This window comes from Acanthochromis polyacanthus, chromosome 6 (genome assembly GCF_021347895.1).
Source record: "Acanthochromis polyacanthus isolate Apoly-LR-REF ecotype Palm Island chromosome 6, KAUST_Apoly_ChrSc, whole genome shotgun sequence".
Taxonomy (NCBI): Eukaryota; Metazoa; Chordata; class Actinopteri; family Pomacentridae; genus Acanthochromis; species Acanthochromis polyacanthus.
The window spans coordinates 30,235,544-30,261,000 of record NC_067118.1 but is presented as its reverse complement, the minus strand read 5'-3'; the positions used below and the strand labels follow the sequence as shown (position 1 = coordinate 30,261,000).

At 39.9% G+C, this 25,457-nt stretch overlaps 2 protein-coding genes across 3 annotated transcripts; both read left to right on the top strand.

Annotated features, from left to right (window-relative positions):
- Positions 1 to 1,073: 1,073 nt before the first annotated feature.
- On the top strand, positions 1,074 to 12,092 carry LOC110958467 (uncharacterized). The gene is made up of 17 exons (XM_022205025.2): positions 1,074 to 1,692; positions 1,805 to 1,820; positions 1,950 to 2,057; positions 2,160 to 2,245; positions 2,359 to 2,439; positions 2,527 to 2,629; positions 3,316 to 3,473; positions 3,565 to 3,633; positions 3,727 to 3,796; positions 6,631 to 6,809; positions 6,886 to 6,933; positions 7,032 to 7,077; positions 7,164 to 7,315; positions 7,404 to 7,475; positions 7,557 to 7,608; positions 8,838 to 8,945; positions 9,074 to 12,092. The coding sequence occupies exons 1-17, from the start codon at positions 1,606 to 1,608 to the stop codon at positions 10,069 to 10,071; spliced, it is 2,433 nt and encodes an 810-aa protein (XP_022060717.2). The 5' UTR covers positions 1,074 to 1,605; the 3' UTR covers positions 10,072 to 12,092.
- Positions 12,093 to 13,835: 1,743 nt separating this feature from the next.
- wu:fl23c11 (interleukin-17 receptor C) lies at positions 13,836 to 25,138 on the top strand. 2 transcript variants are annotated; one of them, XM_051949943.1, is made up of 16 exons: positions 13,836 to 14,263; positions 17,400 to 17,427; positions 17,530 to 17,661; positions 17,870 to 17,926; positions 18,040 to 18,152; positions 19,467 to 19,572; positions 19,646 to 19,687; positions 19,884 to 20,017; positions 20,111 to 20,173; positions 20,252 to 20,312; positions 20,395 to 20,615; positions 22,015 to 22,062; positions 22,159 to 22,210; positions 22,419 to 22,514; positions 22,597 to 22,635; positions 23,762 to 25,138. In XM_051949943.1, exons 1-16 carry the CDS (start codon positions 14,132 to 14,134, stop codon positions 24,565 to 24,567), a joined length of 2,130 nt encoding a protein of 709 aa, XP_051805903.1. In that variant the 5' UTR covers positions 13,836 to 14,131; the 3' UTR covers positions 24,568 to 25,138. The 2 variants fall into 2 exon arrangements, with proteins under 2 accessions (XP_051805903.1, XP_051805904.1); XM_051949944.1 differs by lacking the exon at positions 19,646 to 19,687.
- Positions 25,139 to 25,457: the final 319 nt, after the last annotated feature.

Below are 25,457 nucleotides of genomic sequence, written 5' to 3'. Positions count from 1 at the left end.
TGTGATGCTCGGTTTGAACCTCAGCAAGTTGTCTTGACCACGTCTGCATGTCTACATGCATTGAGTTGTGGCCATGTTAGTGGCTGATCAGCTATTTGTGTTAACAATCCATTGAACAGGTATGCCTAATAAAGTGGCCGGTGAGTGTATATATTTGAAAATATCTAGATTTTGTACCTATACGGTCTTTGCTAGACATTTCACCAATGTTTGAGACCTTCTTCCATCTTGAATGCAACATGGAAGCAACATTGCACCCATCAGAAGTAACTTTGCACCTGTCATGCCAACATATACCAGACCCCTATGCACACAAGGTTTGTGTTCTTACAATTGCAGTCCACTTCACCTATTTGGCATGTCAAAATTGCAAAAACTGGCACCTTGGCTAGCCATGCTTGCCACACGGAAGTTGGTGAAATGTTGACTAAAGACTGTGTTTTTAATTGGAAATGCAGATATATCCATATATGTACACTTAGAGGAACTTTCTAGGGCCCCATTACCATTCTCCTTTGAATTTATTTTTATTTTTGCTATTTTAAATGCTGATAAATGCCTCTTTTGGAGCCATGTGATCTTTTGGATCCGCTGAAGACCAAATTTCATTGCCGCAGAAGGTAAGTATCTGGAGATATTGAACCTTTTAAATGGCTTTTTATGAAAGACTTTACATTTGAAGGTAAAAAAATAAAAATCTCCAGGTGTGAAAACATAAAAACTGAGAATGCAGCCAAAATAAGTTCACTAGAACTTATTCTGGGACCCAGTGAACACATTTATGTAGACTGAAGAAAATGTGGGACAGTGTGGCAAAATATTCTTGTTGATGTTGACTGTCATTGTCAAATATTAGATCTTTGATTTGGTGGTGTAAAATAATGAAAGAGGAATATGCTTTTCACAGTCATCCAGGTCATGGTAATCGTAGGAGCTTCAATAGAAATCAACTAGATTTCTCTTTTTGGTTCTCGAAGATGTTTCACCTCTCATCCATTTGAAAACCTTATCAAAAACCAACAAGAGAAGTCCAGTTGATTTCTATTGAAGCTCCTGAAACAGGAAAACTTCTAAGAGGAGTTCATCATTTTTTACAGACACCATATGAGCATTAAGTGTTTGGTGCAAAAACTGATGTCCAAAAAAGTATCACCGAAGAGGCTCAGAATCATTGCATGTCCCTCTGACAGTATCATCCTCCTAATGACAAATGTGACCCCAGGAACCTAAAAATAATTGTAGGATTCACGGTTATTTCCCATTCCGCTGCCTAGCACTTTAAGAAGAGGCGGAACTGCGGTTCACCGAGGAGTAAAGAAAAAAAAAACACAAAACATTTTTCAAACAAACGCCCTCGTGTTTTAGTCATTTGACAGGACCTGAACACAGAGGAAAACCATGCTGGGGTAGCTGACAGCCCCGCAGGTACTTTTCATGGGGCTGTAATGCGCGCAAAAGACGGTGTTCCACAACCTGAGAGCGCATTGCATGGCTTTACCGGCAGACACCGACCACACAGACAAGCGGAAAGACTCCGTCGTCTTGTCGGCACGACATCCCAGCGTTCAATTATGAGGACATTTTGCCATCTTCAGTGTGCTTTAGATGTTTAAAATGCGTTTTGGCACCGCGCTGGCGCTTCTCGTCGCCCTGGTGTCTCCACTGGGGCTGGAATGTACATCAACGTGTCGGGTGAGTTTAGGACTGACCTTTTAATGTTGCACAGTATAGATAATGTTGGGAACATTGTTAATTACAAATACATAGGCCTGCATTGTGATAGTCTTTCTCCTTCTTCCTTTAGATTGGAAATCAAACTGGTAAGTTTGCTCATTTCTGTGCGTTTTTCCATCATATTAAAGCTCCTGCAGCATCAGTTCATGACTACATGTGGAAGTCACATGTGTCAGCTGCTGTGCTAAAGATCTTTTCTGTGTCTTTGTGGACAGGTTATGTTGAGGGACAGTGTCCTATGAGTCTATCCTCATACTCTTCCCTGGACAAATGGGGGTATTACTATGAGTGTGTCACTGTTCATGCTTGGATAAAGGCTGAAGGTATAAATTCAAGACAGCTTCAAGGTCCATTTTGCTATCTTCAACACATTTTATCATCTCCAGAGCTGTTGCTGAAAAGTGTCTCAAACTGCTTTCTTCCAGACCTTTTAAGCAAAACTGCGACGGTCGAGATTCTCAAACCACGGAAAGTGACACTGAGGCCTGTTCTGAGAAAAAGGAACAGAAAGGTAGGACTGTTTCATTCTCCCCATCCTCTAAGCAACATATAGTGTCCTGATCCTGCCGTTCGTGATTTAAACAGGTACAGTGGTGTCACCTTTCTGTTTTCTTTCTTTCTTAGCGTAACAATAGAACGTATCATGATGGGAGCAGTGTCCTGTGTAAGAGTGGTGCCACGAATCAGCTCCCACACAGCACCCTGGTAACACCAATGTTCTTTCACTGCTAAAATACTAAGAGTGGGTTCATAATAACAATTCTGATAATTGCTTTGCTTTTTTCCCCCCAGTTCGAGCTGGTTCATGAATGTGTCAAGGCTGAAGTTGGAAGTGTAGTTAATGTGTCTTACAACACAAAATCAACTCACTGTAGTGACACCTACACAGTTCAAGGTGGAGTATTTAGGATTTCTGGTTTCCGTTCTTGTCTTTTTTTTCAATTTCTTTCGTTTCATTTCTTTTCTTTTTTTCCACATGCAAGCTTCCTTTTTTTCACACGCAAAGGCAATAATGACACGTTGAGTTACGTCTGGTGTATGATAGGAAACAAATTAAAGGAAAAAGCCAACATAAAGTGTCTTATGAAGATGTTTGGCCACATGTAGAACTGCTTCAGTGCTCATAGATTCCATAAGAATCTGAACTCTACTTGAGGAACAAACACAGTATCTCTGGAAAACATTCCCTTTTAAGACATCTGTTCAAAATGGGTCCATTTAGATTCAGATCAGTAGGTGTGAGGGTCACACAATGACATTTGCATAATTTTCATAGTCATCAAACATCAGTTTAGTTTCTGTGAATGTGAGCACTGTTACACAGAAATATACCAGAACGGAAATGTTTAGTCACAGGATGAAGGTGAGATCTCAGAACAACTCAACACAAATTCCTGAGTTTCCTTCATTGTCAAAGCAATGACAGGAAGGCCTTTCAGTATATTTCACCAGAGATCTGCCATGTCTGTCTGTTGTGTTTGTCAACTCATTTATCCCACTTTTTCCTTCAGTTTGTCACCCGTCTCTACATGCTGACCTTTGTTGTGCTCATGTTGTGTGGCTGTTTGTTTTGTGGCTTAGGTCCCATGCCAGACTTTGATCTCTCTGTGGATCAGTCCTCAAAATCCATAAATGTGAGTGTGAAGCCTCAAGAGGATGGCAAGCCAGTTTATGCCAAATGGTGCTACCAAAAGAATCCATCTGACTGCATGGGGGAGCCAGATTCCAAACCAGTACCTGTGAGTATTCTGTTTGTTCACATGCACCTACTTCTGTTGTGAAAGTAAGTGAGGCTGTTTTTCCTGTAATGTATTTATGGATTCTTTCCAGATCAATTCATCTGAGCCTCAATCAGCGCTGCTTAACTTCCCTTACCTGCTGCCCTGTGTCTGCGTAGAGGTACTTTGAGCTCTGTATATGATTTTGATGTGGCAGTATTTTGTGGAGTCCGTCTGGTTTTCATGCCTGTACATGTGCTGTCTGCAATGGCAGGTATATTACATCAACATACAAGATGCTTCGCGGCGTAAAAAGTGCCCATTTCAGATCAACAGCCTCATAGGTGAGTGTAATGGATGGTTTGTTTTAATCCGACTGAAGCTTGAAGGGACGCTTTTACATAAGGAGAAGCATCATTGTTTTGTAATTGCAATGTGGGTTGTTATTCCATTTCTGTAGACAGACGTGGTGATGTTACGGCTACATTTCCTGATGTTGTGATTAAGGGTGACTAGCTCTCAAAGGCATTGCAGGAAAACATAGGAGAGTGATGAATGAGCATTTTAAATGGGACCCGTTTAGCTGTTTTTCCAGCTTCAGGGGAAAAAAGAGCCCAAAAATCTTCCATGTGACTTGTTTTTGGAAATAAAGCTGCACTGGTAGTCACAGAGCTCACTGTACATTAACAGCTTTAGTTTTTTTTAAAAAAAGCATAGTTTTAATGTTTGTGTTCTTTACCCCCAAAAAGCATTTGGAGAAGGAAAAATTAGAAGTGGTTTTAAACAAACACTCACTGTAGATTTGGTTTAGAGCAAAACATGTTCCAGGAAAACACCAGAATATTTCTTTAAGCAATTATATTCTGAGAAATCGTATAGTTATAATTATTTAATGTCTTCTAAATTTTAAGGGTCCTTTACCACCAGGACAAAAACATTTAACATGCAGGTAGTTTTACTTCATCCTGTGCTAAGGTTTTAAGATGGACCAGTGAATAGAATGGTTAGAAAAAATATAGAATACCACATAAATCAAAATGTGAATTTAAAAACAATTCTGCATGTTGGGAAGCAATTTTTTCACCTTCTTGCAAACAGTTAGACCAGAAGATCAACAGAACTGTCAGATAAGTCCAGTAAATATGAGGTCACTGCCAGCAGCTGTGTTTAGCTCAGCATAAAGAATGGAAGCACAGGGCTTTGTCTCAAGGTGGCCAAACCCTACTACAAGCACCTCTACACAATTTTTAAAAAAAAAAAGATTGCATAAGTATTCAGTACATGTGTATTTAGTGCATGCACCTTTGGCTGTAATGGCAGCATTGAGGGTGTGTCTGTAGGTCTCAGTCTGCTTTGCACCTCAGGACACTGTAATTTGACCCCATGCTTTTTGCAAACTGTTCAAGCTCTGTCAGGTTGCACAAGGATCATAAGTGAGCAGTATTTTTCAAGTCCAGCTACTCCAGGACATTCACTTTGTTGTCTTTAAATCGTTCATTAGCTTTGACTGCGTGCTTTGGGTCATTGTCTTGCTGGAAAACTAATCTTCTCCCAAGCTTTAGTCCTCTTGCAGACTGCATCAGGCTGTCCTTCTGGATTTCCTTGTACTTTGATGCATTCATTTTACCCTCTACCTTTGCAAGCTCTCCTGAGCTGAAGCATTGCACATCACAATGCCTCCACCACCATGCTTCACTGTGTGGATGGTGTAGATGCAGTGATTGATATCTGTCCAAGCAGCATCTAGTCTGATGGCCAGAAAGCTAAACTTTGGTCTCATCAGACCAAAGAACCTTCTTCCAGTTGACTTCCAAGTCTCTGACATGCCTTTTGGTGAACTTCATCTGAGATTTGATATGAATTTTTTCAAGTGTGTCTCTCTTTTCCCTCAAAGTTCTGACTGGTGAAGAACAGACAACAGTCGCATTGTGTCTGAAGCATCTCAGCTCTTCAGAGGAGTCATAGGAGTCTTGGTGGCCTCTCACACTTGTCTCTATCTTGCATGGTTACTCAGTTTTAGTCAATAGACACTAATTTGTAGAAATCAGTTTTCCCTTTGACATGAAAGAGTCTGTTTTTTTTTTTTAAATTGTTCGAAAAAGGGATAACTTCCATATTGGGTGAATAATTTTTATTTGCACTGTATCTTGTTTGTTTAATATGAACAAAAACTAAAGTATAGAAAGGTTCATAGAGGGTCACATGCTGGACTATTTCATGGATGGTGCAGTGACTTCTTGAATATTTATTGTCTACAGTCTTTTTGCTGAGCTAAGCCAACAGTTTCCTGACTGCAGCATCATCATTAAACGAGCATAATAAAGGAATGGCATCAATCTGCTCTTTTTGAAGCCACATATATAATGATTCACTCGTCACTTATTGCTTTCCAAGCTCTGGTTGCCCAGAAAACCCTGTCATATATTTCCCACCTCAAATGTGTCAGAGTGAAAGTTGTTAACCTACACTTCAACAGTGACACATAACCCACGTTTGATTTCTTTTAATTCTTTTTTTTTTTTTTCTTTTTTGTCCTGTCTGGCAACAGAGCAGGCAGATTTCTTTTAATTCAAACACAGTACAGTTTTTCGATTTATGCCGTAACCTTTTCCAGAAATCAGATGCAAGTTGTACGATTTGGGTATTTTGGAGACCACAATGAGGTTTCCATCCTGATGTGGTAGAAGTGATGGGAAACAAAGCCATGGACATTGTTTTGTTTGCTGCCCTCCATGATGATGTTCTATGCCAGTCAACGGTATCCTTCATTCCCATTGGTGGTCACCTCAGAATTGAGATCAGCTTAACTCCATACCTACCCACCTCCAATCACCCAATGGTTATTTCACCAGATTACATTGAAATTAAATCTTAATAGTATTCTCCTGTGTGTATACGCCTTAAATTGTTGCTTTCATTTGTTTCACAATTATTGTACTGGTATGATGGGTTAGTGAGTAGTAGTTTCCCCAAATTGCAGCATGTAGAATCAAACCAGTCTACATGGCAAGAGACCTGTCCATGTACCTCTGTGTGTCAGTTGGTGCTGTTAGTTTTGATACAGTAACGATTACTTATGTTGCTAAATTTAAATGTGGCACCCACAGTTGCATCCCTGAATGAACCTCAGTCAGGGCTGGTTGTGTTGTAAACATCTGTGCCTACATTTCCTCAACAGATCTTAGAGATGTGTGGCGCTCATCTGAAGTCACGCTGTACGAGTCAAAGGTAACATGGGGCTCAGAGTGTCCTGCCAACAGCCTGAACATCTCTGCCTCCCTCTGCTGGATGCAAGGCGAACACGTCTGCATACCTGTACTCAACTCCACACTGGACAAGAACGACGCACCAACCCTGGTATGTTCAGCAGCTTTGGTGATAGATTGTTGTTAGAAACGCAGCTTTCTCAAACACTCCTGTTTCTGTTTGACAGGTGTTTAATACAACTGCTGTGGACAAACACCCCCAGATGTGTATGCGGGTGAGTATCTGTTTGAAAAGCTACATGTTTGCATTGAAGTATGTCGCATTGTGTGCCTTTTAATGACAGATCTATACATTTCTGCTTCATTTTTGCAGTTTTCTCTACAAGACAGCCATAATATCACCTGCCTCTTCAAAAGCGGTGAGTCAAAGAGGAGTTTGTTTGACTTGCGGCTTTGAAAGTGGCAGTCTATCTGTATGTTTCTCTTTTTCCGCTTGTTCTTCCAGATATGTCAACTTGGGAGGTAAATATTGGACCAGGCAGGCAGAGCATATTAGTGTATCTTACCTCTTCATCCCCGGCAAAGTTCTCAGCTCAACTGTGTGTCCTCACTAAGACGGGATGTACACCAGTGGGACTGACCCATTCAGTAACAATGGTTAATATACATATGTGTTTTTGAGAGAGAAAAGATTTAATTGTTGTGAATGTGAGCAAATCTGTGATGCTTCTTTTAAATTTTACAGGATGGAAATACCAAGAAAGAGAAAACGATGAATTTGCCCCTTCACTCTCCTGCAGAGAAACCGTGTGTGCAGGTAAAGTCAATATCAAGGTGTTTTTCTTTTAACCCGTGCGTTACTTGTCTCTCCTTACTCTTTCTATTTGCTTTTCTGCAGGTGTGGCAGTCAGATCCTGCTCTTCATGGAAAGAGAATTCTGTGCCCAGACTGTAAGTGTGCTCACACAAGTGTACAAACACACGTGCTTTTGTGTATTATTTTATGCATGCATGCACCCACAACTGGGTCTACAAGTTCTTTTCATACATTCGTTTAGTTGTTAAGTGTTAAATTAATTGCAAAATGTTTTGATCATCTGTTAATCAGCTTGAGTAATTTTTCAGGAAATATGGGTAGATATTGGGCTTCACAGTGGAGTGGTGGTCAGCACTTTCGCCTTGCAGCTAGAAGATCCCTGGTTCACATCCTGGCCTTCCCAGCATCTTTCTGCATGGAGTTTGCATGTTCTCCCTCTGCATATGTGGGTTTTCTCCGGGCACTCCGGCTTCATCCCACAGTCCAAAAATATGCTGAGGTTAATTGGTTACTCTAAATTGCCCACAGATGTGAATGTGAGTGTGATTGTTTGTCTGTATGTAGCCCTGCGACAGACTGGCGACCTGTCCAGGTTGTCCTCTCTTCACTCCAGGTCAGCTGAGATAGACTCCAGCCCCACACAACCCTAATGAGGATTAAGCGGAGTATAGATAATGGATGGATGGATATAAGCAGATATTCTTTGATTTCAGCCTTTTCAGTTGAAAGAATTTCTAGTTTGTTTGCTCCTCTGTGACAGTAAATAGAATATCTTAAAGTGGTTATCAACAACAAAAAAGGCATTTAGGACAACATTTTCGTGTTTGGGAAACACTGACAAACATTTATCACCACTTTCTGATATTTTATATACCAAACAACTACTCAGTTAATTTAGAAAATAACTGACAAATTAATCCATCTATCCATCCATTATCTATGCACCGTTTAATCCTCATTAGGGTTGCCACAGGGCTATAGCCTATTCCAGCTGGCTTAAGGTGAAGGCAGCAGACACCTGGACAGGTCACCAGTCTATCACAGGGCTACACATGGAGAGAAGCAATCACACTCACATTCATACCTATGGACAATTCAGAATTACCAATTAATCTCAGCATGTTTTTGGGCTGTGGGAGGAAGCCGGAGAACCTGGGAAAAAAAACTCAAATGCACAGGGAGAACGTGCAAACTCCGTGTCGGGACGCAATTCATGGATCTTCTAGCTGCAAGACGACAGTGCTAACCAGCAGCCCTCACAGATTAATCGACAGTGAAAATATTCCTTAGTTTCCACCATACATGCAACCTTCTAGAAAGTAAATAGACCTACTGTTTTCTTTTTGTTTGTTTTTTTTTACAGACACGCACAACAGAAGTGGCCTATATGCAGTGGCAGCTTTGATATTTGTAGCTGTTGTTGCATTAATGGGAATTTTCATCCACCGTGTTACTAAGAGTGGGACTGCAGGTTAGTTCAGTAACTCAAATTTCATTAATGTGTCATTTCAGTTGATCAACTATATTGGTATTAACCTGACTTACAGACTCTGTTAACTTGTGATCCCTTTTTCCGCTCATCCTTTCCCGTGTGTTTAGGCTGGCTGTACATCCAGAAGCCATTGTTGTTGGTGTGCTCATCAGATCAACCAGCCCACGTCTCTGCCGTGTGTGCGTTTGCTTCATTCCTTCAAGGGGAACTAGGTGCCACCGTGCACACAGCTCTGTGGGCCCAGAACTCCCAAAGGCAGGTCGGGGCTGAGGCTGGTGTGGCGGATCTGGGTCCACTTCCCTGGCTGTATGGGCAGTGGGAAGCTGTCGGTAAGGCACAAGGAAAAGTGCTGATCGTTTGGAGCCCTGAAGCCAAGAAGACGTACGAGAAGTGGAGGGAGGAGAGGGTGAACGTGGATGTGAATGGGAGGAAAGAAGAAGATTACAGGAAAGCAAATGAGAAAATCTGTGTAGAAGCAGAGGAGGATTTAAAACCAAACGGGAGAAAATGCAAAAAAGTTGCAGGAAACAAAGAAAGTGTTAAAGTATGTGATGATAAAGAATGGTGCCCACAGAAAGAGCCCTCCATGGTGATAGGACCAGTGTTTACAGCTGCCCTGGCCTGCCTAGAGGGGACACTGCAGCGGGGCAAAGGCCGAGAAGTTGCCATAGTCTATTTTCAGGGCCTTTGTCACAGCAGGGATATCCCAAAGGCCTTCAGAGGTGTCCCTCGGCTCTGCTTACCGCAGGATTTCTGGGGTTTAATACAGGAGCTGGGAGAGACAAGAAGACAGACAGAAACTGGTAAATACAGGTGGCACTGCTGGCCCAGGCTCCTTTCTAAAGGGCTGTCAGCGTGGCTGGCACGGCGGCTGGCTCAGAGGCTGCAAACAGTGATACCTAAGACGCAAGGAAATAAAATGCAAGGCCTGAAGACCTCATTATCAAGTAAAATGACGTCGGACAAGACGGGCAGGCTCAAGTTGCCGCTGGCATCTAGACCTGGAACTGTACAAGAGCAAGAGCTCCTCTGCGGGTCGCCATGGACGGCAGAGAAGCCTAAATCTCAAGTTTCACATGGCAGACCTGTTCTGCTGGAAACATGATCTGCCGGTGTCGCATTCTGATCACCTATGCTCACTTTGTAAGAACTATTCATTGCTGGGCAGCATCAGATCAAGAATGCCACCACTTGTTTTGCATATGAAGGAGCGGTAAACACTCCGTCCTGCCTCCTGCATCCAGCCTCTAACAGAAGGTTCTTTATGTTGTTTTCGTGACTGAAGCCACAGCGAACACCTGCCTTATCTCTGTAAATATGCTAACTACTATGAAAATCTTGTTGCAAATGTTACCCCAGTTGCTTCGTGAATGTTTGAAAGTGTTGTGAAAGCGCAGGTGACCAGCTGCACTGTTTAGGGAAACTCACAAGTTTCTATGGGATTGTCTAGAACATGCACATTAAGCCAAAGCAGTTCCAGGATATTCAGTATTAGAGTGCAGAAGGTGGGAAAAATGAAGTGTGCTTGACTGAGGTTAATTGTAGCCATATGTTCGAAGTTTTTTTGTCATCTCAGGTCAACTTGCTCAATAATAAAGACACAACATTAAAACCAACTGCCCAGTATTGTGTAAGTCACACAAACAGCCCTGATGTGTTGGAGCATGGACACAATGGTGACAGCAGATCTTTTGGGTCCATGAGTGGTTTGTTCTGTCACATCCTGCAGATGTTCAGAGCAGTGCGCTGGTCTCTTTGTGGTGTTCCTCGAGCTGTTTGAGCAAGTTTTGTGATGTGGTGAGTTGACCGCTGCCATTTGTTAGTGCCATTCATCTGAGGGGTGTGTTTGAAGTAATGTTTAGGTGGGTGATGTGTGTCCAAGTAAGAACTACATGAATGCCAGGACCCAAGGTTTCAACACTTCACCTGTCAGTGTTTTAATGTTGTGGCTGATCTTCGTATAATACCCCTTCATATTTAATGTTTCTGCACACACCCTACCTCTTGTATGTAAGTTTAAATCAATCTCGGTTTTGCTGATCTTGAGGTATCCTGCCCTTCTTCATTCTGCAGACTTCACTGTCGGTAAATGATCGCAGGATAATAATGAAAAGTAGCTTTAAGGCTTCGCTGCGCGCCCCAACGAGAGAGAAAGAAACAGAAAGCCAGTATTATTCAAATACTTCAACAGCAAATCTACAATGCAGTGGTTACTCCAAAATCTCTTGGTGTTAAAATAAAAGGACCCTGACTGCGGTACTTTCCCGTGTCTCATTTTTTATTTTAACTGCAGGTTCAACGGTAGGCTTTATGCAAAGCAGCTTGTCATGATAGGCATAGAATATAAACACAAATGAAGAAGAAGAAACATTTGTTTAGCGTTACTACAAAGGTCAATTGCGTAAACAAGACATTTGCTGTTGTTCCAGTAACTTTGACTGAACAACTCTGACAAGACAGTCACTGATAGACCTGCTTTACAGGAACACATTTCACTCATGTATGAGGATGTAGCTGTCAGAACGTAAATTGAAGTTGTAAATCAAACAAAGAACTCTATTGTAAAGTCATAAAATGAAAAAAATAAAAAAGATAAAGCACTCATGATATGCTGTCTGTTAAATTGTAACTATATGTGAAGATTAAATATCCTCGTAAAGCAGGTCAGTTTAGCCACAATGCTACACTGTACAAATGAAAGGTTTTTTAAAACGTTTTTTACCTGGAATCTTTTAAACAATTTGTTGTTGGTTTTTTTTTCTATTTTGTTAAATTGCAAATGGTGACTAGTTAAAAACTTCCAAAGAGATTAAAATACATGTTAACCATGAACATCTGCACCACAAATCTGAGTTTTTGTGAATAATCATTTGTTCTTTTACAACTTCTGTGAAATGAAAGTTTTGCTGTATTTAAATGAGCAAATAATATTTTGATTTATATTTGGTGTTATTTGAAAGACAGACTGAAAGATGTTTTTTAAAATTTACCAATTTTGGTAAAATTACAGGTACTACCTCGTAAATTCACAAAAAAGTCGTAATTTCTTCTTTTGCCGTATGACTGTAACATTACACTGTTTAACCGAACAAAAAATCAAATAAAAATATCATTATTTTACAGACATTTGCCATAATTGTCATTGTTTATTTACATTATTTTATAATTTTTTTAATTACAATATTCCACCATTTCTATGTATTTTTTGTGTCCTTCTTGCTTCCTGTTTTCCTGTTTTTCTTCAGATTTTTACTTTTAACAGTGTACAGTGCACAAAAATAAAGACCCAAAACACATAGTTCTTAGGAGTCAAGGATGCAAACACTTTTATCTTCTAATATGCATTTGCATTTTTGTGATTGTAGCACACAGCGGTTAGTGCAGGTGTTTTAGTCTTCTAGATAAGCAAGAATGCAAATTCTAACCTACAAAAGTGGCCTTGATTGACCTGTTCACTTCGAGGTTAATAATTAAACTTTAACACTCAACTGAAAGCACTCAGGCAGCAGCCTTGAAAAAAAAACAAACACTATGGCCTCTCTGTAACCGAGCTGTCAGAGGTCTGCTTCCATAATAAGGCAATCCATTAAGGATAAGAATAAACTTCATTGATCCCACAGTGGGGAAAGTTCACCGTAAGAAACCCCTGTTCTCTGACTGAATGTAAAAATTTCACTTAGATGTTAAGATCTAGGATATTAATGACCCATTTAGTGTTGGCATGTTGATAGTTCAATAAACTGATTCCTGGGAAATCACTAAGATGAGAGATAAGAAAATATTTGTCCCAATCTGATAAGCCTTTCGATAATCTTGTTTGCTCTCCTTATGACAACAGTCTGAATGGTTATTTGTCCTTTAAATTGACCCCATTCAATGTTTAACATGTCTAAATAAATGACTGACATCTTTTTTATTCTTCATATTTAATGACTTTTCCTGCTTTAATGGGGACAACTGGATAAATATAAAATAAATGTGATGATATGTTTTAAATGTCCTGTGCACACGTTGTACGCATCAGTGTTCTTTGGGGTCAATTTGACTCCAGGCTTTTAGCTACAGAAAACATAGAAGAAATATCAACATTTCACACAATTTAGCTTTGGTTGTGAGGGCATTGTATCATGCAACTTTATAATCTTCAAAAAGCTTTAGGGCCCTAAACTTTTTTTCATGGGGTCAAATTGACCCCGAACATAATACGTGTTACTGTTCTTGATGACAGAAATAGTTTTTCATTATATGTTATAGAGAACAAAAATATGTACGTTGAAATAATATAAAGGCATCATCAAAAAGATATCTCTCTCCAATTTTAGATCAGTCAGTGAGATTTTATTGTGGATTTCTGGTCTTCTGGATGTATGAGGGGAGTGGCTGGGGGGGTGTTTTACTGAAAGGGCTTCTTAGGTAGTGAACAAAAAGACATACAGTAACGGACACGTAAACTTGGGGAACAATTTTAATTCTAATAATTTTCTGGAGGCTAACATTGCTGGAGTCAAACTGACTCCAAGGATAAAAGATATTTGTAAATCTGAAGGTAACAGTTAAAAAAAGGGGGCTAAAATGAAAAATCTGTTGGTAACTGTCATTTTCAAATTTTGTAGTTAACAGATGGAAGTGGCTCTCATTCATTGTTTTATTTGTCACATTTGGGTAGCTGTTTCAGAATCAGATTTATATTCTAGATTGGACCGTACCATTCCTGTGTGATTACTTCTGTCTATACTGTAGACATTGATCAAATTCTGTTTGTAGCCTTATAGTATTATTGTTTTTACTCTAATTAGTTTGTTCATTTCTTAACTTTTCCTCTAGGCAATGCTGTGAATTCCTCCTCGGTCTAGTTGTTAAATGATTCATCAACAAGGTGGCAAGTTTCACCCACTCTCACCTGAGCAGGTGCCACACCTCCACGCCCATCATTTCTGAGCTGTCCGTCATCAGGAAGCACATGTGGAACGAAATGCCAGGACCTCCACAACACTTCTCCAGTACGGGACCGGTCGTGGAGGGAATGTTTCTGTCATGTTGTGGAGGTCAACGGCTCGACGCCTAACGACTTTTGTGTTCCTGATGAGGGAAGAGTAGCGGAGGAGCGGAGACGGTGCGCCACAGAGGAACGGTCCGTGCCAAGCGCAAAGGCGCACAACAAAAATATGGCTCTCCCTCTCCAGCGGATGCCACATGTTGTCTCCTTACTGTTTTTGCTGCTGCATTTCTGGACCTTGGTGTCTTCAGGCGAGCTGGAGATGATCCACCGAGACGCACCTGATCTCAGCTGCAGCGAGGTAACCTTCAGGAGTGACTTTCGAGAGAATACATGAGGAGCCAGGAGGTTTCGGTTTGTTTAGTCATAATTACTGTAATACAGTAATTAATATGCCTTGATATCATGTCATAGATAAACTTAATTGCAGTTTTTGTGTTGTATAACACAACAACCACACACAAATCACGTATAGGTGGTTTATAGTTTGATCTGCTGTTTAAACGTCTTTGGATTCTCCCGTTTTCTTTATTGTCAATTGATTCATAGAGAATAACAAAATTTAACATCCAGGTTTCAGTTTTGTGGGCGAATTAGGCGGAACAAGGCACAGACAAACAGATTAGAGTTTAATGTCCATTACTTATTTACTAGAGTGTTGGAGCAGGACACTTTACCCCACTGCTCCATTTCCAAGGAGCTTGACTTCTCTCTGAATTTTGCTCCAGAGATGCAACAAAACCAGAGACTGATTTGGGCTTTTAGGGATAAAAATACCTTCTTTGACATCAGTGTGATGCAGATATATCAGATTATGACAAAGCAATGTAAAAGCACATATGATATCATCATAGAAAAGCAACAAATATGACGAACAAACACACATACTATGTAGAGAATTTTGTCAGCACCTTTAGAGAGATGGCTATAAATGGTTTGGACAAAATACTAGACAAGTGTTACATCATCATATGTTATGCTTGAATAATCTTTACTTATGCATTAACTGATAATTTACTGTTAAAACCTGCTCAAGTTGGGCTTCTTGTTCTCCATTATTACATTTGTGTCCAGCTGTTTGTTGCAACAGGAGAGCCACATACAAACACTTAACACCACCCTCCAACTCAGCTAACCGTGTATCTACATCTGGAGAAAAAAACAAAGTAATGCAAACTGTATACACTAAGGTGCATGTGAAGTAAGGGGGTGGAGGTGGAGGTATACAGGGTGTCTCAAAAAATGTCTACACACTTTAAATAATTGCAAACTAGGTGTTTATGATAATTTGTTTAATTTTCAACATGTAAAAGAATGTACAAACATCATTCTATTGTTTTGTCACCGCCTGTTCTCAAACTGATGTCCGTTCTGGTCCAGACACTGCCGACAACGCGAAGCGATGGAATAGCACACATCATGAAACAGTTCCCTTGGTGTCTGCGTGCATTCTCGTTCAATGGTTGCTCTCAATTCAGTGACTGTTGCAGGTGTCATTGCGTAGACTTTGTCTTTTAGGTGTCCCCATAAAAAGAAGTCTAGTGGTGTGAGGTTAGTTAGTTATCAGCTGCTAAAAGGTGTAAACATTTTTGGGACACCCTAAATTGAGGAACAAAATTATGAAAGAAATACACAAATTACACATTTATCAGCAATCAGAAAAAGTGCATGTATATATTGAGGTTGGTGCCTCATTTGCTGCCATTTAATATCTGTAATGTCAAAGATCTTGTTTATTTTCTGATATAGTTAACATTAGTTCAATCTAGTGCTTGACTGATGACAGCATGACAGATTTTCAGTGTCTCACCTTGACTCTGCATCCAGTTAACACAGCCAGGTGGTACCACAGATAGTAGAGGTGAAGCGCTTCACAAGTTATATTAGTTAAAATGTCAAATAGCCTTATAGTATGGTTTAGAACACTTATGTGTTTTACCTTTAATTTGTCACGTTTGTAGTTTCCTTTGCTGTTACATTTTGGAGTCCCAGAGTCTGAGACCATATTGAGTGTCTTTAATAGTCTCATGTAAACCTGGATCTAACACAGACAATGTTTTATTTTACCCTTCTGAACATTTTCACATGGGGATTTTTAATATGCTGGATGACACATCATGAGTGCAATAAGCAGTCAGCGTGACTTGTAGAGGTTTCTTATGTAACAGACCTGTAAAACCAGTCTGTCTACTTATGCCATGGAGCTTGATTATGCAAAATGTTTCTTCAGAATTAGTTTTTGGTTTAAGCTTGAACGATTAAATTACTGCACTGTTTTGACTTGTCATTGTGTAACGAAGAGTAGTTTTACTCTGTCCTGGGCTGCCCACTGGACTCTGTGATGGATGTGGGTGAGAGGAGGATGTTGACCAAGCTCTCATCCATCATGGACAACAGCTCCCACCCACTGCACCGGACTGTAGTGGAGCTGAGCAGCTCCTTTAGCACGAGACTCAGACACCCTCAGTGCAAGAAGGAGCGCTACCGCAGGTCCTTCATCCCCACTGCCATCAGACTATATAACACTACTGTGTAGTTGTTATTATGCAACCCGGTAAAACATGAGAAAATCGTGTTGGTGCGCACGTAACCATAGATTAATTTACGTGATAGTTTCACGAATCCTTGTGAGACCGGGTTGTATTATGTGCAATATTTATTATCTTGTTCTTGCACTTTCGTGACTTTTGCACTCCTCTGTTTTTTGTTTCTAAGAGCCCTGTAACAGTAAATTTCTCCTTTGTGAGATCAATAAAGTCTATCTTATCTTATCTTATCTTATCTTACAATGTTTGAGCAGAGTCACAGATGAGCTGATGTACTCCAGCTGCAGGGTGGGTGGAGATGGAGGCAGGGATTTTTTTGAAGAATGCAAAGATTGCAGAGTTACTTCTGTAGAGTCACTTAAAGGCAGGAATAAGTTATTGCATGGGGGGAAAAAGTTCTAAATATGCAGTTTTGATAAACAGAGATAGGTTTGAGCGTTCAGTTTCATTATTGCCCAAAGAAGGATTTTAACTGATGGTCTCAGACTTTTTGTACAAAGCTCTAAAAAGGATGAATAACATGTAAATTACTAGCAATCCATAAAATGATTGCATTTAAAAATAAGCAAAACAATTCAGAGGCATATACTTCCAGCAAGCCGTAAACTAGAAATACAACAGAAAATATTTTCTTCCTGCCAGAAATGTTACATTTAATGCTGCTATCAAAAACCTGCTGGACATCAGAAGCAAAAATCATCATATCGCTATTATGCTCATGTTGATGTTCATTCAGATATGTTCTTAAATTCAGTTCTTTTATTTTTTTTTCTAGAATCAAATGTACTTTTACTGTCAATAATCAGGATTTTCACTTGTTTTTTTTCTGGCAAAAATCTGCATGTTTCTTTTGTTTCATTCATTTTTCATGTACATGTTTTCTTTCTTTAGGGTTTGACTGACTGCAATGTGAGCTCAGGTAGCAACACGATCAATATGCTTCCATATCTTGTCATAGCAACACGTCACATCACAGTGAGCCTGCAGTTTGTCTGAAGCAGAAACGTTCTTCTTTTCTCAGGCTATCAGTTCTGTGCTGCTCGGACAGATCCTTCAGTGAACGTTGCTGAGGTGCAGCTTGAAGTCGTCCTGTGTTGTCCAGCCAGACAAGACTGTACACTCTGCCTGCAAATCATCATCACCATTCTCCAAGGTAGCGTTGGCAAACATCATTAATATTGTTGGTTGGAGTGATGCCCTTAGATCAAAAATTTCCTTTCACGTAACAATTGTTTTCATTGGTGCTGCACTGTTATCATAGCTGTGCAATTTGTCAACCCGTCACACGTTGCACTTTTAAAACATTGTATCTGCTGCCGTGGTATTTACTGACTGCAGCTGCTTTGTACGTGTCGTTGCAGAAGTAGACAGAGCAGTGGATGTTTCTGGGGAGTCGGGTGACGACAGTGATGAGAAAGGTCAGTTTGTGACCCCAAATGACTAAAGAACCTTTGGATTCATCATAAAAATATTACCTTTTCATGCTTTCTCTAATTCAGCGGACTCTTTTTCTTTACTCTCTGTGTTACAGCTTGCGTGAAAGTGGTTCTCAGCTCCCCAGGTGCCGAAGAAGTTTGCAAGGCACTCTGGTTTAAACCAAACTACTCCAGTTTAGCTCATCCCTCTGAACAGTCCACACATAAGGTAACATTACTCAGGTGTGAATGGATTGCCTCATGTAGATGTTTATTATTTAACTAATTTTCAGTGGTGGAAAGTAACAAAGTATTTCTGAAGTAAAATTTTGAGGTATCTGGACTTTTCTTGATTATTTCCTTTTTATATTATTTCATACTGGACATGTTGGTACTAGTCCGTCACAGGGCTGACAAGAGACAGACAATCATGCACATTTAGGAGCCAATTCATGAACTTACCAAGCAGACTCTATACTGAAAGCTGACATCCAGAGCCTTGTTACTCTGTGAGGCAACAGTGCTAACTACACCCATGTGGAACCCCCATTGACTCCAAAAAACCACAAAAACAGGATTAGTTGAGGCCCACAATTCAGATATCGTTGTTAGATGTTCCACCAAACAGCGGTTTCCTTTCTACACTTCAGATTGTTTGATTTAAGTAACTGTTTGAGGCCCACATATTTTCAGAATTTTTTTTTTAAAAAGTCAAAAAAAATGAGTACAGATTTGACATTTTGTTCAAATTTATTATTTAAGTTAACAATACAACTGAACAGTACCATAGTATACTTGTTAAAAATAACACTGATTTCACAAATATTCACAAGTCAGTTTTATGCCTCTGTAAAATATCCTTTGAACCTAATTTATCAGGTTTCTTTTTAAAACTATTAGCAGAAGCAGTAAAAGTGTGAAGTTTAATTTGTAAGGGTATCAGAGCCAACGTGCAAATTCTCAGTGAGTATGTATTTCTACAACAGCAGAATCATGTCCATGGTTTAGTTTCGAAAAATACTTCACCAGCATCAGAGTTCCCATTTAGATTTTTTGTTCTGAAATGAGCATGTGAACTTCAGGTGAACTTTCAACCAGTACACTTTAATTGTTTTTCTTTTCCACCTTCAGAACCACTAATGCTCCAACTGATTTATTACCTTCAGTATCATTTTATGTCTTGCTGTGTACATGTTTGCATTTAGAAATCGGGGGAAGTATTTTGACACAGAACTTTGTTTTTTTTGTCTTTGCCAACCCAGTAATCGCATATCTCAATCAGACACCGCAGCAAAAATGCTTTCGTGTATTGTGATATGAGCCAGTGGTGATATTTTATTGAAGCACTTGTTGCATTGTTACTGTGTTTTTCCATCTTGTTGGAGGATTTAAATACTTCCTCCACCACTGCTGATCTCTCTGCATTCCTACTAACTGACATGATCAGAGATTACTTTCTGTTTATCTTTATATCTTTACCTGTATTTATCTGTTATTCTTTGATTTAAATGCTTATTGTGTACAATGTGTCCTGTAAATACAGCTGCTGCTGACAGAGAAAGTGGAGTTTGGCAGTCCTGTTGTGGTTTTGGCTTATTCAGAGGAAACACAACACATCCAGAATATCACCATTCCATCCTTAAAAGAAGGTGAGTGTCGTAATGTGTCGCAAAAATAGCAGAGCAGTGTCCCTAAATGTCTACCACTCTCTCTTTCTTTCAGTTTGCTCCATGAAGCGTGACTGGGCCGTAAAGGAATGCAATGGTAAACAAGCTGGTACAATTCAAAATGATTTTTGGAGACAAATGTAGTAGCTGTGTGTTCTCTGCCTCAACCAGTTGTTTCACCAGTCAAGCATGTATTGAGCACATGCTGCTGAGCGTGTGCCACCAAAAAGAGTTTTGCAGTTGATGGTCCAGCTCATGTAGAAGTTGTGATGACTGACACATTTCTGTCTCAGTCCCCAAACTGCGAGTGGCCACTGATCAGAAGACAAATGTGGTCTTTTTGCAACTGGAGAACACTGATACCAGACAAGATGAGCTCATGTGGCAGATGGTTTGGAATGGAAACCCTGGAGAGGTTCTTGTATGGGTGAGTAGATCCTGAGTGACGTTCACGTTGTATTCATAGCATCGTATTAGTCTGTGTAATGTGTCTTTGCAACTTCTTTTCTGATCTGTGCAGCCTAAAGGCAAGACCGAGATGGTCATTCCATCAAACTACATTGCACCATGCCTGTGCTTCAAGGTAGCTCACATTAACTGACACTGATGCAAGCATTTTACAACCAACAAATGTAAAAGAGAAAACTCAATTTGTTTACAGGTGTGGTGGAAGAGAAAGATGGAACTTCAGAGAGAATATTGCCCTTTCAAAAATCAGCACGGTAAGGGAGCGCCGATTCTCAGATAAATTTGCTTGGGAAATGATTTCATTGGTACACAGCTCAGCTCTGTTTTTCTTTTTAGATGCACTTGAAAGAATGCAACACAATGTGTCGGTGTCTGTGGTGGAGTCTTGGTCGAGGACGGGGGAAGCGGAGCTGAGCTGGAATGTAACTGCGCCCTGCAGGCTGGAGGCAGAGGTGTGGCTGTGCAAGAAGAACCTGGCAAGAGACCAGTGTGAAGAGGTGATGGGCTCCAGACAGAGATTACAAGCTGGCTGGAATGCAGCACGCAGTGGACACTGGGTAAAACTTTAGAGTTTGCATGCACAGAGCTGAACCACTCAGGCTTAACTTCCTACAGAGCTGCCTTGATTGTATCCAGACCTGCAGCCAAAGTTTTAGAAATACAGCAGTCATGAATCTCTAAACCCTCACCCCTCTTAGATAACTGACTATGAATCAAATATAGGAGCGATATTTCTTTTTGGAATATTAATATTAAATATTTTATACATTCAAATAAATGTTCGATCATATTTAAATTACATGAGTCCCAATGTAAAGGTCCAAACTAAACCATTTAAAAGCCCGTTCCACACATACTAGATGGATAGATAGATAGAAATACACAAAATAAATACAAATAAAAGTGTAAAATAGTGTAAAATAACAGATATATACAAGACGAAGTGTAAACAGTTGTCACTTCCAGTTGTTTGCAGGAGATGCTCCTCTGAGTTTCTTAAATACCTGCAGAGTCTGACAGCAGCAGGATCAATATGAGCAACTCTATAGCAAGGGAGTTGTATACATTTAAGCATATAGCACAACAGCAGCAACCTCACTCACTACTTATAATTATGAAGACAGGATTTATTAGAAAGTTACACGATGTACTTTTCTTCACCTCAGACAGATGAGCTTTCACACACAGTAACAGTTCATAAGCTGCAGTTAAATTGCTTGTGGTATAGTCAGTTTAGGTTTAGTCTTTGGTTTGTAATGCATTATTGTGCGTAATGTCACTGGTAGTGATGTATTACATGCATACTGTGACTCTCTCCAGTGCCTTGATGACAGAATGCTTTAACAGAATGACAAAGCCAGCAATATTACAAATCCCCTGTCTGAAAAAGACTGTAACTAAGCAGTATCCACACCAGATACTTCCATATTAGGACACACTTACTGTTAACACAAATCACATTTAGATGTGGACGTTACTGAGTTGTGGTTTGTTTAATGATGCTGTGAAGGAAAAAATCTCCTGTTTCCAGACTACAAATCTGTATCTGCATTCCGATGGAAGCAGTGTGAAGGGCTGTGATGTCTTTACTGTTGTGGTCTGAGACGTTTGGGGGGACAGCCCAATAATTTTTGAGGCATTGTGTGTGCTGCATATGAGTTTGTCCCAACTAGAGGCAGTGAAACAGAGGTAACCGTGAAGGAGAATCGCTTGAAGCATGCTTTTATAAAGCAGCAGCAGAAGGTAGAGGATTTCAGAGTGTTGTGAGTTTGTGGATGGAAGAGAGTCTCTGTTATCAGCATTTGTGGATGTCAGTGTTGCATTGATTTCAGATCAGCACAGTTTATTCTCCAATGTGAGGTATTTGCAGCATTCTTTGTCACATCATGGTTAATGATGAATTTTCTCTTTGTTCTTGCAAATTTGTTATTGATTCATTTAATTGTTGTTTTTCAGCAAACGGGAGAGTTCAACGTGTCGTCCCACCCTCTGCTTTGTGTTCAGGTGACACTCCCATTGGATCTTAATAGAAATGAAATATGAAATTATTATTTCTTGCAGCACACTGTGCAAACATGAGCTATTTTTCTTATTCTGTAGTTAAACATTAAAGGGATGAAGTCACACTTGGAGCCCCAGTGTCCATTTACACGTAAGCCTGTTAATTATTATCCAGATCCAGATTAAATGAGTCATGTTTGACTCTAATCATCTGAAAACAACCAGCATTTTACATTCCTATGTGGACAATGCTTTCACATTAGTACTCTTCACTTTACACAGATGGTTAATAACGTTATTGTGCTGGTGAAACTATTTACCATTCTTTGAAAAACTTAATGATTAATTTATTTTTCCAGCATCTCGATCGAGATGGAGCGTCCCCCTTCTCATCGGATTATTCCTGATATCACTGACCATACTAGGAGCCTATATTATACAAGGGATCCTAAAAGGTCAGCTGTCCATTTGCGGGTCATTCAATATTAATTGTGCATTGAGGAAAATATCTTAACCTGATCTTTGTTTTCCATCCAGGTTATGTTTGGAAATGGTTGAAAGAGGACGATGTTAAAGGTATGAGAAAACCTGATATTCATTCCCCCACTAGTGGACAATTTCCCACTTTTTGTCACATCCCCTGTTCCATGTTCATACTTTTATTCATATGTTTGTTGGGGTGTGAGAATGTTCATGTTTTTGTCAATAAATGTTCACTATATTTAATACACTTTCCTCCTAAATGTACAGTAAGTTTTTATACATCTGTATCTTTTCTAGTTGCTACAGTATACTGCTGTTGGAGCTCATTTTTCTCTGCAGGAATAAAAACCAACATCTAATATCCTATTGCACTGTTGGAATAATCTTAAAGAAATAGAGAAATGATTGAGGAAGTAAACCTCTGTTACTGATTAGAGCGTGAGATAAGACGGCCGATGCCACCTTTTTATGAGCCTGTTAAATGTCAGGCTACAGTCAGCACAAAGACTGGAAGTGGAGAAACATCTAGCACACCATCTGGTCATAAAATCACCATGGATTTAACAGAGGAGACGCAACATGTTAATTAGTGAATTAGTACATCCTTGAAAATGTTGAACTATCACATTGTTTGTTTAAAATGTGGTGCAATACCTTTTCTTGCACACTTGGGGGCAAACAAAAGGGTAGACAGATCATCATGTTTTTAGTTGTTGGTTTGTGAAATTTGACGTATTTATTTATACATCCAGCACTTATAATACTTTTGTTATTTTCATCAACTTAGCATTGTGTGTATTTTAACCTGAATTTCAGCATTGACTGCTGATAGTACATTACTTCCAACTTTTTTGTCCATCCTGAATTCAGGTTTTAAAGTCCTTAAATACTTAAAAATGTGTGTTTATTCTACTAATTATTAAATAACTGGTCATTTTACACACCACTAACTGTAGAAGAAAGAATTATTCTCTCATCTCAACATGATGACATAATAGAATTTTATTTAAAAGTTACCATAACCAAAAAAAGACTGATACAAGGACCTGTAGTATTTATTTTATTTCTTTGTTGAGCCCAAAAATGTGTTCTTAGAGTGTACAATGGATTTTAGACTCTGCAACATGTGGTATTTTTCTTCCACTGACCCATTTCACATTGTATTTGCCTTAACATTTGATTAAATATTGATTCTAACAGTTTTAATCTTCTGTCTCAGGGGCGGTGGGTGGCGGTCATGTGGTGCTGCTGTACTCGCCTGATGATGACCAGGGTCTGCCAGAGTTGCTGTGCCATTTGGGTTCATCCCTGCAGGCGCTTGGCTTCAGTGTGTCTCTGGACCTGTGGAGCCAGGCTGAGCTCAGCATGCTGGGCCCGGTGCCATGGCTCCACTCGCGATTGGACCAACTACAAAGGCAAGGAGGCAAAGTGGTGCTAGTCTTAACCCGGGCCACCTGGACGAGGGCTGAAGAGTGGGGAGCTCGGAGCTCGGAAAGAAACACTCCCGGAGAGAGGAGCAGAAGCAAAGAAGAAGAGGAGGTAGGAAGAAGCTACGCTGCCTCTTCTCCGTGTTCTGATGTGTTTAGTGCTTCGCTGAGCTGTATTCTAGCAGACTATTTACAAGGCCGTGCGGGTGAACGGTTTATGTTGGTGCAGTTTGAGTCTCTGCCGCCTGAACTTCCAGGTAGTTTCCGGCCACTGCCACAACTTTTCCGCGGCCTTCACGTCTACAGCCTTCCCTCCCAGAGTCTGGGCTTTCTGACTGAACTGGCGGGAGCTCAGCAAATGACTACTGCAGCAGCTAGAAGGAAAAGGGCAGGAGGGCTCAGGATGGCATCCCGAGCTCTGGCCCAAAGGCTCTCTGGGTTTACAGCAGGGACAAATGTATTGCGGCTTGCAGGGATGTCCCAGAACTGTGTAGGATTGGAGGACTCTGGGGAAACTGTGCCCTTACAGCCATATCTTATTACGCCCCCGTCCAGCCCCGACACAAACCCCAAGGTCAATGAAATGGAATGGGTCTGACCGCATTAGAGGACGGCCAGGCTTCAGAGTTGGATAATAATAGCTGAAAAATACCTGAAGTGATGCACTGGGAGATGCTCAGGAAAATATCAGTATTAGTTTTAAAGTCTGTTTTTAAGTATCTGTTGAAAATGAGGAGTTTAATGTTTGTAGCAGCAGAAACAGCAGTTTGTTGAGGGTCCAGAAAAATGAAAACATTCAATGTTAAACCAGAAAATACAAACAAAAAGATTTTGTACACAGTTTGAATGCAAAGTAATCTCTGGTGACGATACTTCTAAAGCAACTTGGCTTAATAGGCCATTAAAATTATGCAAAAATGCAAAAAAATATCTCATTGACACTTATTTTTCTAGCTCAAACCAAGTCATTGTGTGTTTACACCGTTACAAGTGCATAACATTTTGCATGCACATGTATTGAAAAAAAAGTAAATAAATGCACTGTCTCTGACTGTATTCTGAATGTATGAATATATTCAACTCCTTTGTCCAGGTATGTTGAGTTGTTTTTTTTACTCTGTTTTGTCTTACCATCAAAACTGCATTAAATAAAGAATTCATCTTGGTAAGCTTGACTCATTATTAACCTTATGACACATCTTTTTTTTTTTTAATTTAATTTTCGTTCAGCTGTTCTAATTCTAGTTGATTCACTCTATCTTAAATCTTAATTGATCTATTTACTCTTAATGGTTTTTTATTTTAGTAATTATTAAAAAAAAAATCCCATTTTATTTTTGTATGTCTATGCAACCAAGCACAGTCACACTCCTTCACTGGCTGGTTAAAACCCCTCGACTCTGCTTTGTGTTATTTTTCATAAAGAAGTCAGAAGGTCGATACGTCTTCTTTTGTGCCGTGTATTTCGGGTAAGATACAGAAACCTCT